At 54.8% G+C, this 14,839-nt stretch overlaps 3 protein-coding genes across 3 annotated transcripts; 1 reads left to right on the top strand and 2 right to left on the bottom strand.

Annotated features, from left to right (window-relative positions):
* MPIG6B (megakaryocyte and platelet inhibitory receptor G6b) lies at nucleotides 1-3,149 on the top strand (the record flags this gene model as incomplete). The annotated part of the gene is made up of 5 exons (XM_024738549.1): nucleotides 1-328; nucleotides 487-577; nucleotides 938-978; nucleotides 1,108-1,187; nucleotides 1,317-3,149. Coding segments are annotated over 5 exons (747 nt in total), but the record flags the coding sequence as incomplete, so codon positions are not given.
* Nucleotides 3,150-3,295: 146 nt separating this feature from the next.
* DDAH2 (DDAH family member 2, ADMA-independent) lies at nucleotides 3,296-5,564 on the bottom strand. Its single transcript, XM_024738674.1, has 7 exons — nucleotides 5,462-5,564; nucleotides 5,209-5,424; nucleotides 4,994-5,093; nucleotides 4,795-4,868; nucleotides 4,498-4,617; nucleotides 3,809-3,958; nucleotides 3,296-3,620 (listed from the first exon to the last, which is right to left on the bottom strand). Exons 1-7 carry the CDS (start codon nucleotides 5,543-5,545, stop codon nucleotides 3,504-3,506), a joined length of 861 nt encoding a protein of 286 aa, XP_024594442.1. The 5' UTR covers nucleotides 5,546-5,564; the 3' UTR covers nucleotides 3,296-3,503.
* Nucleotides 5,565-7,325: 1,761 nt separating this feature from the next.
* On the bottom strand, nucleotides 7,326-12,398 carry CLIC1 (CLIC family member 1). The gene is made up of 6 exons (XM_024738580.1): nucleotides 12,145-12,398; nucleotides 9,944-10,053; nucleotides 9,625-9,750; nucleotides 9,361-9,467; nucleotides 8,688-8,869; nucleotides 7,326-7,722 (listed from the first exon to the last, which is right to left on the bottom strand). The coding sequence occupies exons 1-6, from the start codon at nucleotides 12,181-12,183 to the stop codon at nucleotides 7,561-7,563; spliced, it is 726 nt and encodes a 241-aa protein (XP_024594348.1). The 5' UTR covers nucleotides 12,184-12,398; the 3' UTR covers nucleotides 7,326-7,560.
* Between the last annotated feature and the right edge of the window lie 2,441 nt (nucleotides 12,399-14,839).

Below are 14,839 nucleotides of genomic sequence, written 5' to 3'. Positions count from 1 at the left end.
GGGGACCGGGTGAATCTCTCCTGCGTAGGGGTCTCGCAACCCACCCGCTGGGTCTGGGCACCTAGATTCCCGGCTTGCAAAGGCCTGTCCAAAGGACGCCGCGCGATCTTGTTGGCCTCACCGAACGGGACCCCCACCGTGTCTCCCGTCCAGCCCTTTGCTGGCCGCCTACGTGCCCTGGACCTTGATATCCGGCGGCTGGAGCTGCTCCTGAGCGCGGGGGACTCGGGCACCTTTATCTGCAAGGGCCGCCAAGAGAACGAGAGCCGTACGGAGCTTCACGTGCTGGGGGACCGGGCCTATTGCAGAGCTCTGGGGCCTACCCACGGTAGGTCCAGGCCTTCACACAAAGGGGACCTAACTCAGACACACGCCCCCGTCAGGGAGGAAGCCTGGTCTGGGGGTTCCTGAGTGGGAGAGCTAGCTCTCTGTCCCCGCACCCTGACCTCGGCATCCACCGCTACCCCGCTTCCAACGTTCCCGCAGGGTCCGTGTATCCCCAGACTCTAATCCCGCTGCTGGGCGCTGGGCTGGTGCTGGGACTCGGAGTACTGGGCTGGGCCTGTTGGCTGCGCAGGTGAGCTCTAGGGCCGGGGCCTGGTTGAAAGGCTCTCGACCAGAGGCGGGAGGGGCAGGCCCAGAACTTTCGCGGGCCAAAACTACATCGGGAGCCCTCGGGTGTGGTTCGGAGACGAATCGGGGAGGTCGGAACTTGCGGGCGAGGCCATGGGCTGGTGGGTGGAGCCCTAGCTAAGGAAGCCAAGCTAGAGGCCGAGCTGGCTCCAAGCGTGGGCGAAACTATCTGTGCGGGTGGGAACCGAGGTTGTTTTGCTGGTCAGAGACGGCCTGTTGCTGGGTTGTTGTTGGCGCGTCCTGGGGCCCAGAACAAGCGAGACAAGATTAGTGGTTCTTAGAGACTCTTATCCATCCCTTACAGGCGCTCGCCCCCTCACCCGCCTCGACCACCCCCCAGATTTGGTGAGACTAACTCCACCCCATTTGCCTTCCCCGCACATTGCCCACCCAATTCCTGAGTCTGAGCCCTTGCTGGGAGCAGACAAGTTGGTCACCTTCTCTCAATCCTTCAGCTCTGTCCCCCCCACATAGTTCCATTCGTGAAAGCGGAGCCCCAGAGGCCAGTAGAGGAGGAAGAGCCCAAGATTGCAGGGGACCTGGACCAGGAGCCGGTAAAGGTTTGGGGGTGGGATGGGGGCTGGCCAGAATCCGTGAGTAAAGTGGACCAAGAAAGACAGAGGCTTGGATCCCCAAGGGAGTCAGACATCTGAGACCCTCCTACCTTCCTCCCCACCTTTCAGAGCCTGCTCTACGCAGACCTGGATCATACGGCCCTCAGAAGATCCTGCCGACTGTCCCCAGTGGTCCCTGCTGATGCCTCCACCACCTATGCGGTTGTAGTTCGAAAGGAAGCCCTTACTACCTCACAAGCTGGGGGCTCCCAGCTCTCCATAACACCCCTCCCCTTCTTGGCCCTTCACCTGGAAAAGGAAGGCACCATGGGATAGAAATGAGCACTAGACTGGGAGTCAGGAGACGGAGGATCCAGGCTATCTCTGCTGCTGATTTTGGTCCCCATCTCTCACACAGCTTTCAGGTCTCCTTCACCACTGATGTCCTTAAACCTGTTCAAGCCCTGTCTCCCTATCTTAAGACATCAACAGCTCCTAGATTTTTGCCCTATCTCTTCCCTTCTCTCCACAGTCAAGCTCTTTGAACCAAGGGCCTACACCTGTCTCTTCCATTTTTCTCTTCACTCCGCTCCCACTGCTCACGTGCTCGCCACGAGACTGCCAGTGAAGTCCTAATAACCACGCCCACTAGACATTTATTAGCATTCATCTGGCTTGGCCTTTGATCGCTCTTATTTAAGCTGTTTTTCTTTAATGCTGTTGTCTTCCTTCTGGACTCCTCCTCCTTGCTCCCTACGCCTGCAGGATTCTCCACCATTCCAGGTTTGTCTTTTTCTTTATCTGCCTTCTCCCTCTCCTGGGATGCTGTCATCCACAGCCAGTCCTCAGCCTTTTTCTGTGCAAGCAACATCCATAACTCTCTCCAGTTCAGATCTCTGATAACGAGATTTCCAAACTGTCCCTCAGACATCCCTGCCTGGCTGGCCCTAGGCATTCTGCACACAGCAGGTCCAAAAGCCAACTCACTGTCATCTTCCAAGCCACTTACTTAATCCTTCCTCCTCTGCATTCTCTCTTGATCAACCCCATTGCCCAAGCCAGAAATGAAGAGTCGTGTAGACCTCCTTCCTCTCACTCCCACAAGATAAACCAAGTCCTGTCTTTCTATTTTAATGTCACTGTCAAATCCACACCCTTTTCACACCCAGCACTGCCACCTGAATGTACTCTTTATTTCCTCCCTGGATTACCCATAGCCCCACCTCATCCTCCTGCCCTTGTTCTCCTCCCTGAAACTAGAGATATTCTCCCCAAATGCTAACCTGCTCCTGACAGCCTATATTTCAGCAGTATTTCAGCTCTGGGCCCATGGGCCTCAGCTTTGGGTTCAAGGTGCTACAGTACTCTACTTACTCTCCAGGCTTATCTCTGTCACTCAGTGCCTAGAACAGGACAGCCTTAGAGAAATTCTCCCCAGCCCCCAAATGCGCCTTTGCCCAGTACAATTCCTTCTTCCTGGATTAGCCTTTGCCTCCTCCCCACTATCTGCCTGGCTAATTCTTATTTATCCTCAGGACTCAGTTCAAGTGTAGCCTTTTCTGGGAAGCTATTTCTGACCCACTTTGCCCACCCCTGCATACACTCTGATGCCCTAGGGAGCCCCCTTATTTCTCTCATAGCAACAGCCTCCTGTGAATTGTTCCATTACAACCTGTATTTCAATTTATAAGAAATTTTCATGTACTGTGAGTCCCCTGATATCAGGAGACTGACTCTTTTTATATCACCGCTAAGCCTCAGTAAATGAGTGAAAATGAATATCCCTGGAAATGTCATTTCCTCCTATCAACGAGGGATGGACTGTTGATCTCCCAGTCTCTGAATCATCTGACATTTAGATAAATTCAGTGAGTGATTCACCCATATTTTTTTCTCTGCCCTGTACATGCTCCCCATCATAGAAATTCTGTCCTGTCTGTCTTGTGCCCAAGCAGCTATGACAGGGCTGGACAATGAGTCAGTGAGCACTGAATGAGGGTTTGATGAATGAAGGAGGCCTCCTTCCCAGCACTGACCCCAACCTCAGGTTTCAGCCCTGCCCTTGACCCCCTGCCCCAGTAAGACACCAGTCGCAGCCCAGTCGCAGCCCAGTCTAAAAGGTCAGTTCTGTTTTATTAGTTCTTGGGGAGAGGACTCACCCAGTGACCTCCATCCTTTTTCTCACTCTATGCCCTCCCCCTACCTTGGGGCCATCTCCCCACTACTACCTATTCACTGTCCTCTATCTAACCTTCCTTCCCCTTCTACTCCTATGCCACCCTGCCCCTGGTCAGCCAGGACCCCAAGGCCAGGCTCTCAGCTGTGGGGGCGTGTGCTGAGCACCAGGCAGAGGGAGCTGAGCCCAGCGCCTGCCTTCTCCAGTTCCGAGCAGGACACAGGTACCAGGGTGACGTCAGAGAGCTTCTGCAGTGCCTGCAGGGAGGACAGTGTGTGGGGAGAAGGGAGTAAGACCCCAAGGCCCACAGCCAGGGCCCCATTCAGCCAGCTAGAGTGGCCCCACCCTGGCTTCTAGAAAAGGTACCCCTTCTTCCTCCCACTAGGGAGGCCTGAGCCCCATTTCTCTGGTTGGCGGTGGTGGTGGAGCTCCTGCCTTCTCTCACCTCCTGGCTGTTGGGCAGGTCCCCGCCTCCACGGTGCAGGAGGAAAGGGGGCATACCAGGCAGCCCAGGACGCAGAAAGAGACAGTCAGCTGCTGCATCATCTGGGAGGGTCAGGGAGGCATAGGGGTGATCCGTCAACACTGCCATTGCCTGGGGGAGAGGAGAGAGGAAGCATGCAAGGCTCAGAGCCTCTCCACAACTGAGTCCGGCTGCCCTACCACCGCTAAGGGCTGGAGACAGAGTTACATTATTGTGGAATAATAATGACAGCAATCACATAGCACTTACTATGTGTCAGGCACTAAGCGCTTCAATTAACTTGTCTAATTTCCACCTCGGACTCACACGCAGTTCTTTCCACCTGCTACCCACTTCTCCCCTACTTCAGACCCCACGGGTCGGTCCTGTCCATCCTTCAAGACACAGCTTGGGTGCCCTTTAGGGAGTTTCTTGAAACTCGGGAAAACGGTGTTAATTGCCCCTGTTCCTCCGTGTTCCAGCTGTCTGTCCCGTTTATAATAACTTCTTGTTTTCACACGTGTTTTCACATAGATGGACAGCTCCATGAGGGTAGGGGTTGGAGTTAATTCTCAGAGCCTCCCAACTCCCCGCCTCCCAGGCCCGGAGCCACGCCCACTTTTGTTGGCCGCGCCCCAACCTGCCCCACCCCAGCCCCAACCCCTTCTCACCCTGACGGCTTTTTGGGCAGCCTCGCTGCTACCTGCCACCACAGTGCGGGGTCCCCCCATGCCGCAGAGGCCACGCAGGTGGGAGGGGCTCGAGACCGGCACCGTGGAGACGGCAAAGTCCTAAGGAGAACAAGGGAAAGTATTCAGGGACGCGGGAAGGGTGAGAGGATACCCTCAAACACAGGCTGCTCTCAGCCTCTTCCTCCTCAGCGCGGCCCACCCCGCGCCCCCGCCCAGGTCCCTCAGACTCCCATACGCTCCCTGCTCCCCCCACCCAAGGCTGGTCCCGCTCCTCACCCGGAACGTGTCCGCCACGATCTCAGCTCCTCGGTGATTAGTCCACCTGGAGAGGCCTACGAAAAACTCCCGGCCTGAGCCCAGGGAGGCCGTCGAGGTATGAGGCGGGAGTGGGTTGGAAACAAGGCCCGAGATGGCCCAGTCTCCCAAAGTCTGCTTCCCTGTGCCAAGCCCTAGGGTGCAGGCACCCCAGCCTCACCGGTGAAGAGAACATCAGTGCCATCCAGCGTCGCGTTCTCGTCCCCCATCTCCACAATTCGGAGCCCCAGGTCCTGGAGGGCTTTGCGGACGCCATCGACCTTAGGGCAGGAAAAGAGGGCGCGAAGCGGAGACATTCCCACCCCCACTCTTCCCTTAAGCCCCAGACGTCCAGATCCTTCCGTTCCCCTACCCCACCCGTGCCCAGGCGCTCACCTCCGGCCTGCGGGCGGGGCTCCAGGGCCGCGTGATTAGGGCCGTATCCCCTTGGATCACAGCGGTGTCACCAAGCAGCGGTCCCAGCGGCAGCGACTCTTCAGGAGGCAGTTCTAATAGCTGCAGCCCCAATCGCTGCCTCAGTTTACCCCCCAGCACCCCATGCTCCCTCTGAGCTTTGGCTAGGTCCAGAGCTGGAAGGCCAGCCCCCGCACCCTCCCCCTAGGTCCAGAGCTGGAAGGCCAGCCCCCGCACCCTCCCCAGAGGCCAGGCTCTCCGGGACCCCCCGGATCAGGGCATGGGAACAGCGGCCCAGCCCCTCCCCTGGCGTCCCCATCCCATCCACACAGGCGCCCCCACCGGCTGCGCTGATTTCTCAGTTGTCTCTTTTTAACTTCACCTGTCTGGGAGAAGAAACAGAACGGGGGTAGGCAGAGAGAGAGAGACATGCAAAGAAGGGCATAGGGGGATGGTTAAAAGCGCCCGGGTCTTCCTCCTGCCATCTCCGGGCGCCCCTCCCACTCCGCCCCACCCCCTCCAGACCTTCCTCTCCTGCCGACCCCACTCCACCCCGCATCCTCGCGGGTCTGCTGCTTTAGGGAAAGTCCGAGGAACGAGATCGGGATCGCTAGTCTCCAAAACACCTGTTGCCCCTGCTCGGGGTCTTCGAGAGGTCCCTGCCGGGCGCCCCTCTTGGCAGCCGCTAGGATGCGCTCACTCCCAAAAAATGCAGCGGCCCCGCCCCCTTAACCCTCTGCTGCTCGCTGCCTTAGGGACCCGAAGTGCGGCGAGGAGCCCACAAGGGTTATGGGACAGGAGGAGACAGCTGGGGAGAGAGTCAGGACCTGGGGGATGAAAGTCCTGCGTGTCCGAACGAGAACGGGAGAGAGGGACAAGGAGGGAGGAATTAGAGCCTAAGGAGTTAAACATCCTCTCTACCCTGGCCGGTCACTCCGTTCCTAGCGCGACCCAGTGTAAACCAGACTGAGTCCCGGAGGACTGGGAGAGGTCTAAAACGAAATCCGAGGGGCGGGGAAACAGGGGGGCGTGGTTCTGGGGAGCAGGCACCGCTCCGGGCGCCAGGACCGGGTGCCCCAGTCTCCCGATCCATCTTCCCCAAAGTCCACCCCGACTCAGCTCCGCACCCAAATGTCGACCCTCAGCACTGCCCGGCGCAGGTACGGGCCCAGCACCCCCAAACTCCCCCCACACACACGGTCCGAGGAGTACCTCCCACCAGACTCACCTCCTGCGGCCACCCCCACTCTTGCAGCTCTGTGCTCTTGGCTGGTGCCCCACCCCCTGAGGACAGAGTTGGTGAAGAAGAGAGTCGTAGTCTTCAAGCCTAGGGGATTGGAGCTTTGGCTTTGAGGGGTCCCCGGGTAGGCGCGCTCAAGTACTACAGTGGGTCGGGGGCGCGACGGTCTGGCGGCTCCGGGGCATTGTCTAAGCGGGACGGGGCGGGGCTCCTCGATGTCACGCCCATTCCGCCCTGCTTTGCCGCGCCCACCCCACCCCGACTGCGCCCCCCCTTCTCGGAATTCGGCCCCGCCCCACCCAGATCTGGTCGGCTCCGGCGGCTGGGCTGCGAGTGCGACTTGGAGCACAAAACAGCGCTACGGTGGACCCGCACTAAAAATGGCAGCCCCGTCACAAGCGCCCCTCTTCTAAATTCCCGGTTTCTGCCAGTTCGAGGTCATTGATCCACTCTTCATTCCGTGTTGCTCACACTTCAAGTCCCCTTTGTGTAAAAACACTAGATTTTCTTTTTTCCTTTAAAATTATTTATTTATGTTTGGCTGCGTTGGGTCTTCATTGCTATGCGCGGGCTTTCTCTAGTTGCGGAGCGGGGGCTGCTATTCTTCGTTGCGGTGCGCGGGCTTCTTCTTATTGTGGTGGCTTCTCTTGTTGCGGGAGCACCGGCTCTAGGCGCGCGGGCTTCAGTAGTTTTTGCACCCGGGCTCACAGGCTCTGGAGCACAGGCTCAGTAGTTGTGGCGCACAGGCTTAGCTGCTCCGCAGCATGTGGGATTTTCCCGGACCAAGGCTCGAACCCATGTTCCCTGCATTGCCAGGTGGATTCTTAACCACTGTACCACCAGGGAAGTCCCAAAGCACTAGATTTTCATTCTGTACTTTATTACTGAAATACATTGTCCTACCCACCCCACAGTAAAAATCTCACCCAGATCCCCCATCCTTTCTCCTCATCCCCCCAGCAAGCCCTAAACAGGTGCTCCAGGATTCTATGCCCACTGGCCATTTTGGAGTGTGTCCATTGGGTAACCATGTGGAAACCACCCAGGGCCTTTGTGGAGAAAATGGAGGGGGGCGAGGGAGCTCCAGGAGGGGCTTATTTGAGGGCCTTGGCCACTTGCTCATAGGCCAGCTCGATCTCCTCATCATCTGGACAGGTGGAGGCAAACTCTTCCCGAGCATAGGCATTGCGCAGGTACCTATGCACTCCCCGAAACACATCCGGAATGGAGAATCCACGGTACTTCTTACATACCACCTAGGGGTGGGGAGAGGAGAACCAGTAGGTTTAGCTTCAGGGAAGTGACATTGGCTGCCATGCTCTCGGTCCTTCCCTCATCCCAAGGCTTCATGATAAAATCCAGGCATTCAAGTAGGTCCACTATCTGGTTTCTCTTCCGATGATTCTTATCTCCCATATAAATCATCTTCAATCATCTTTCTTAACTCCTCACTGTCTTGTAAGGCCTTCACCCATCCTCTCCGCTTACTGAAATGCTGGCCATTTATAACCAGCCCCTTTTCAGGCCACCCCAGTCCATGGTGCTAGTTTTCCCCTCTTGATTTTGAAATATAATTCACAAACCATAAAACTCTCCTCTTGAATTTCCACAGCAACTTTTTTCTACTTTTCATTTGGCTTTTAATCATGTATTATTAATCATGTGAATGTTTTATCTTCTCAGCTAGATTTCAGATCCTTTGAGGGCAAGGACCAGTCACCACATATCTTGTCTTTCCGTGCCTAGTACAGAGATTTTCAGTACACGGTTCTGCAGCAGACTGACACTGGGCCCACATTTCAGAAACTAAACCGTAGCTTTGAACTATGACAAAAACATGGGAACCAGCAGTTTTCATCTTCCACAAGAGGAAGTGGAGACTGAAGCTATAGACTTAAAACTTTGATTTTAGGAAAAGCCTGCTCTCTGATCTGGGGATTTGGCAATGACAGAGACAGGAAGAGCATTCTTGAAAGTAACACTGGGATGTGTTACCCTAGGCCAGTCTGTTTGCACCCACACCTTGCATCGTGGAATGTAATTCTCTCAAGTAGTGGTCTTGCCAGCAAAGACAGCAGAGAAGGAATGGGGTGGTGTCTGCTATTGAAAACCACCCTAAGAAAGAAAGCACCTTTGGAGTGATTGTCATGGGAAGCCTGCGTGGGAGACCCTTAAAGAGCCATCCCAGCGACCACCCTCTCCTCCCACAGTGACCACTCACCTGTACTATGTGGAGCTTTGGCAACAGGTTGCAGTCAGCCAGAGTGAGCTCATTGCCATCCAGAAACTTCCTCTGAGAGATGCCCTCATCCTCAGCGCTGGTCTCATCTACTTCATCTGGGAGAGGGGATGTCAAGTAATTGTCTAAAACTTTCAGGGCTTTCAGGAGTCCCTTCTCCAGGTCTGTGCAAGAGAAGGGAGTTGGTAAGAACATCAGAAGACTAACATAGTCCAAGAAGGCCCATGAGGGGGTGAACACTAATGGTGAGGCCAGTCCAAAATAATAATAGCTAACACTAATGTAGTTCATTTTCTCTGTGCTGTTCTAAGCAATTTACACACAAAAACTCATTTAATTCTCACATCAACCCATGAAGTAGGTACTGTTATCCTCATTTTATAGATCTGGAAATGGATTTACAGAGAAGTTCAATGAATTCCCCAAAGTCACACAGCTACTAGAATTTGTACTCAGGTCATCTGGATCTAGAGTCTCTCTCTCTCTCTCTCTCTCGCTCTCTCTCTCTCTCTCTCACTGACTCTCTCTTTTTTTTTTTTTTTTTAATTGAAGTAAGATTTGCCAACATTCAGGGTATCTGAATGTCCAGGTGCCCCTAATCACTGGATCTTTTCTATTCCTCCTAGGACCCAGGCCTCCAACCCACAAGACTCACTATCATTGAGAGCTGGGTTTGAATTCTTGATGTAGGCAGAGAATTTGGCAAATATGTCCAGCCCAGCTGTGTTGGATTCAGGGTTCAGAGCTGCCAGCTTGGGGTACCTGGAAGCCAATGGGACAAACAGGATAAGATATCTTCTGAGGAGGAACCTCAGCGCCCCTGCCGCAGCCCCACCACCATCTCTGTTTTTCATTTCTTCAACCTCTCTCTCCCAGAGTCTCCCAGCTCCCCTACTCCCCTTTCCAAGTTCCTCTATACCTGGGAGGGCACAGCACCGCCTCCAGAAATTCCTCAATCTTGTTGGTGTCTGTGTGCACTTCAGTGCCATACAGCAGGAATGGGAGCTGCCCTCCTGGGCATAGCTTCTGCACCGTCTCAGTCCGCCTGGAGGAGAGACCAGGCATTAAGACAGGAAAAGGGAGTTAGGGAGACCCAGAAAGGAGAGATGGAGACACGTGGCAAAGAGACTCCGGATAGAGGGGAAAACAGTTCAGGATGGAAGGACTCAGGTGGGTGAGTGTGTAAGTGTGCATGTGTGTGTGCACAAGGGAGGTTAGAGGAACAGAAGCGCACCTACCTTTTGGTGTCAACGGTGGTGACATTGAAGGTGACTCCCTTGAGCCAGAGCACCATGAACAGTCTCTGGGAGAAGGGGCAGTTCCCGATCTTGGCCCCATCACTGCCAGCCTGGAAAGCAACCCCCAGCCCAAGGTTAGGCCTGGTGCACCCCACTCATCCCCAGGCATTCTCTGCATCTCCTACTCCCAGATCTAGGTGGTTTCTGCCTAGTCATGACACATACTCAGTCTCACCGCTAAAAGCACCCCTCCAGAACTGGGCTCTCTACCCTGGGGTCTGGGTCAAACCTAAGGTGGGTCAGGGAGAATATCTTCTGCAAAGGTAGGCTTCTGGTTCCCCAGAGTTGAGGACGGATGGAGGTAGGCAGAGGGAATGAGCTTTGGAGAATCTGGAGGATTTGGACCGTAGAGAGGGAACACTAATGGTGGTGTAGTTAGTTTTCTCTGTACCATCCTAAGCACTTTACATACAGAAACTCATTTAATTCTCACATCCACCCATGAAATAACGCCTAGAGAGGGACTTTGGTGAGGCTAGAGTCGTGGGCTAGAGGCCTGGATTCCTGAATGGAGTAGAGCCTGAGAACAGGAGAGGTGGGGCAGGGTTTGGCAGCAGGAGTTCTGGTTCCCTATACCTCTACCCAAGCAGCTGGGTGGGGAGTCAAGGGGCTCAGAGCCTCGCCCTAGAGATGTGGAGGGCCTTGCAGAGGGGGGCTGCCCTCTAATCTGCAAGTAGTGACCTCATCCCCCAAAGGACACCTCCCCGTTAGCTGAGGGATTCATCTCACTGCGTCTCCGGTCTCAGCAGCTTCCTTCCTGGCAAGCAGTGGGGGCAGGGACCTGTGAGGCTGAGGCCTGGGCAGCGAAGGCCACCTCCCTCTTCCCTGGGCACAGCTGGGGTTTCCCAGGACAAGTCCCCTGGCTCCGGATAATCTTCCTCACACAGGACCCAGGGCTGGAATCTCTATAGCGCAGACTCACCCAGGAGTAAAAATAAAAATAGCCCCTGAGGCAAGTGTGAGAGTGAGGTGGGGACCACACCTAAGGGGGTCGACACAGCCATGGCTGAGGGAGAGGGAATGGCTACCGGAGAAGCCCCAGCATAAAGGAGAGGGAGAAACGGGCTGGAACACACAAAGGCTAGATGAACAAAAGCGGGGAAGTGGAGAGAAAGGAGGCAGGAAAGCGAAGGGTGGGGAGAATGTGTGAACCGGGAGTTACCGACGGAGGGGGAGGTCGCTAAAGGAAGGGAGGGGCACAAAGAAGAGATCCAAAGAGGGGAGAGAATGCAGTGCTAGTGGGGAAGGGAGCGGGGAGGAAACGGCAGCCTGCGGTTTCGATATGCAAATGCCTTGGGACCACCTCTCCTCATCCACACCCGCAGAGAGCACAGAGCTGGGGCGACTCTTTTTCTTCTGTTTTTGTAACCCCCAAACCTTAAACGCCCTAACTCAGCTCTCCTCCTTCTGCTCTCTCCCCATCTACCCTCGCGGTAGCCACAACTCAACTCTCATCTCCTCGCCACCACCCTTTCTCTCGATTCTCCAAGTCCTCAGGACACTCATTCTCGACCCCATCACCTCTCTGAGCCAGCTTCTGGAACTCTACTCCCCCTCTCCCGTCTCTTTCCACCCCACCAATTCTTCCCAGTTCACCTGGTCCCACTCCCAGGCCTCTGGACCACACCCTCTTCCTTGAAGCCTCCCCCGCCCCGACACCCCCCCATCCAAGTCTCCCCCACTATGCTCCTCACCCTCTGATCTTCCTGTAGGGCCCTCATCCGGATGTTTCCCTCTGTCCCACCCAAAGCCTGTAGGTCTCCTGCTGCCCCCTTCTCTCTCGGTCCTCCTATCAGCTGTCCCCCCACACCCACTCCCGTCAATCTTCTCAGCTCCTGGGAACCCTCCCTTTTCTCTACTTTCCTGTCCTTCAGGCTGCTGGAAACTTGCAGTTCTACAAACTTTTCAGGGTTGAGCCTAGAATTCTCATTACCCGCGCACACATCAATTGTCTTCCCCTCCCAAACCCCGGCCGCCACCACCCCAGGCCCCTGCCACACACGCCCTAAAGACTGCACGTGGGCTTGGGGGTGGGGATCAAAGAGGAAAGGGATTAGGGAGTTAAGGCTAGAGCTGGGGAAAAGTGCAAGTTGCCTTCCAGTAACTCGGAGGGGGGCCTAGGAGGGAGAAGGTGTTCTTACCTTCACGAACAATTCGACCTGCGGTTGTTCTTCGGCCATGGTTGCGACGGGGACCAGGAAGCGGCCTTCTCTGGGGGAACTGGGAGGGGGCGGGGCCAGGGAGAAGGCGGTCGCACAGAAAAGATTCTCTCCCCCAGACCTGGGACTACTCGCCCTGCAGCGCCGCAAGAGCCCGATCAGACCCGCACACTCCAGACGCGACCTCTCGACCAGTCCAGCGTCCTCCACACCCAGCGGATCTAGCTCTACCCCCTCCCGGGCTGGATCTGGGAGCTGACTCACGGACCGCCCCGCCCTGAACCTGCGGAGGGGACAGGCGCGGGGGCGGAACTCGATGACCTAGGGAGTGGGCCCGGAGGGGTGAGCCTCAGGTCTCCCAGATGATGGGGAAGGGGCTGTTGAGGAGAGGGAATCCTGGGAAACTTCTTGTGTCCCTGCCAGTCTCCTTGAACAAGGGACTTTTTTCTGCCTCAGTTTCCCTGCTTCATTAATCAGATTACACTCCCACTCAACCCTCACACAAGAAATCTGACACCGACTGCTTGAGCACGTCCCTGAGGGCCCAGAAAGGGAATTATAGAAGGGAAAGGTGGTCCTTTATTACTTTCTCCAAGTTCCCTCGGAACTCCAGTCCAAATTCTGGATTGCTAGGACTGTGGCCCAGGAGAGGGACTTGCAAGTGGAAGGCTGGGTTGGAGGAAGAGAGCGGTGAGAGGTAGGGCAGGGGTGGGGAAAGGAGATAACCAGGCCTTGTGCTGGGGAAACCGGAAGCTGAGCCAAGGGACTTCATCACTGGCAGAGGTACTCTCCCGCTCCGTAGCCTGGTCAGATTTAATGCTTCTACTTCTGCCCGCCCCCGACCCCGGTCTGAGGCCCTTTCCTGTGCCCCTTGCCCTTTTATCACTGACGGGTTGCCTTGGAGTTAGGGTGGAAGCATGGGGTTATTATGGCCCCAGAGTAGAGCTGCACCGATGCTAGGGGCTGGTGGTAGTTGGTCCTATCATGGGGGAAAAAAGTGAAGATCAGACAGAATAGTGTGAGTGGAGTCCTCAGAAGGACTAAGGACTCCGCAACAAGAGAAGCCACCGCAATGAGAAGCCCGCGCGCACAAATGAAGACCCAATGCAGCCAAAAATAAATAAATAAATACAGAAAGAAAGAAAGAAGTAGGGAGGACATAGGAAGAAGAGCTCTCTCCCTCCCTCCCCAATAACCTTGATTTTGGAGGTTCTATCAAACCCTTTATGATCTGCTGAAAAATAGCCCAAAAATATGTCCTCCAGACTGGACATATGCCAGCCTCCACATTTGAATCTCTCTCCTATCCAGCCATCCCTTTCTTCCTCACCACCCTCTGTCTAACAGGACACCTACAGTTTCAGAAAATCATGGTGGAATGCAAGGACATAGAAGCAAAACAGGGCTTGAAACTTAAAGAAAGGGAGGGAGTTGGGGGAGGAGGGGGTGGAGTGAAGAGAGGTGCTGGAACCAGCAGTTAGCGGTTTCCTCTCATGCTTCCTCTTCTGTGGGTTTTCTCCTCCATGGAGGAAGGCCTTTCTCTGTCCTCCTCAGAGAGGGGATATATTTGGCGTTTGCTCCCTTGAATTGTAACATCCGATAAGGACGTAGAATGATTCAACGAGTATGTGTTTGTTGGTGGGGAATCGCCTCCAGGGTGACCCTCAAAATCTGCACACATGACCCCTTCCATCTGAGGAAGGGAGGTCAAAGCAGCGCTACTTCTCAAGGTCCTTTTCTGCTCCAGCTGGTCCATGTCCACCAGAGAATCTGCCCCACAAAAATCTCCCTTCTGGGAGAAGCCTCGGGTAAATGGGGCCAGCCCTGAGCTCAGACAGGTTTGACAGCTTCTCCCCTGCCTCTCTTTCCCTACAGCTTTTATAGCTAGAGCTGCCTTGATCAATATTGACTTTGGCTAGCTGGCATGGCTACCCACAAAGTATTTTTCCTTAACTTCTCAGGTAACAACAGGTAATGCTGCCCTCTCCTGGTACCATCCATCAGTGCCGCATGGGTTTGAAGCCAGGGGCTATACCCCCAAATCCTGCATCAGAGAAGTTTCCCTCCCATCTCAATCTCCTTGCCCCTGCTTTTCTCCTATCTCAGTATCTCCCCTTTTCTTCCCCAGCCTTTCTTTCCACTCCCTTCCCTTCCTCAGGTTGGTAAACCAGTCCCTAATCTCTTCCCACCCCAGATTGGAACGTGTGTCCCTCCCCAACACTCCTTAGAGCTGTCACCTGGCCTCCTCCAGGTTTCCATAGCCCCATTGCTAAACAATTTGCCAGGGGTAACCATTAACCTAGCCCTTAACTCACTCCCCCACCTTTCTCACTAGAAGGGATTTTCCAATCATTGGTTAGCAGAGCCAGGTTACCATCTTTCTTAAGCTCTTGGGTGGGATCTCCGCATCTCAGAGTACCCAGAACAAAGCTGGGGGTGAAGATGTATTTTAAGAGGTGTTTTTAAAAGTATATGATTGTTTATTTCTTTCTCCTTCACTATCTCCTTGCTTCTCCTCCCCTCAGACACACACACTCAAAAATTAGGCTCATGGAGTAGGGATTTAATTATGTTCCCTGTTTTGAGTCCACCACCTGGCCCAGAATGAATGAATGACACCCTTCTGTCCTTAGGGGTGTGTGTGTGTGTGTGTGTGTGTGTGTGTGTGTGTGTGTGT

The sequence above is a fragment of the Neophocaena asiaeorientalis genome, unplaced genomic scaffold (assembly GCF_003031525.2).
Source record: "Neophocaena asiaeorientalis asiaeorientalis breed wild unplaced genomic scaffold, Neophocaena_asiaeorientalis_V1.1 scaffold282, whole genome shotgun sequence".
NCBI lineage: Eukaryota > Metazoa > Chordata > Mammalia > Artiodactyla > Phocoenidae > Neophocaena > Neophocaena asiaeorientalis.
The sequence above is the reverse complement of the archived record's forward strand: the minus strand, read 5'-3'. Positions and strand labels throughout refer to the sequence as shown.

Excerpts from the sequence above, each read along its gene's own strand:
- CLIC1 (XM_024738580.1), bottom strand. The coding sequence starts at position 12,183 with ATGGCCGAAGAACAACCGCAGGTCGAATTGTTCGTGAAG. Across the intron at positions 10,054-12,144 it reads AGGTCGAATTGTTCGTGAAG|GCTGGCAGTGATGGGGCCAA; the intron begins GTAAGAACACCT and ends GTTGCTTTCCAG. Across the intron at positions 7,723-8,687 it reads CAAAGCTCCACATAGTACAG|GTGGTATGTAAGAAGTACCG; the intron begins GTGAGTGGTCAC and ends CCCCACCCCTAG.
- DDAH2 (XM_024738674.1), bottom strand. The coding sequence starts at position 5,545 with ATGGGGACGCCAGGGGAGGGGCTGGGCCGCTGTTCCCATGCCCTGATC. Across the intron at positions 4,869-4,993 it reads CACTGATGTTCTCTTCACCG|GCCGGGAGTTTTTCGTAGGC; the intron begins GTGAGGCTGGGG and ends CCCTGGGCTCAG. Across the intron at positions 3,621-3,808 it reads ACCTGCCCAACAGCCAGGAG|GCACTGCAGAAGCTCTCTGA; the intron begins GTGAGAGAAGGC and ends TCCTCCCTGCAG.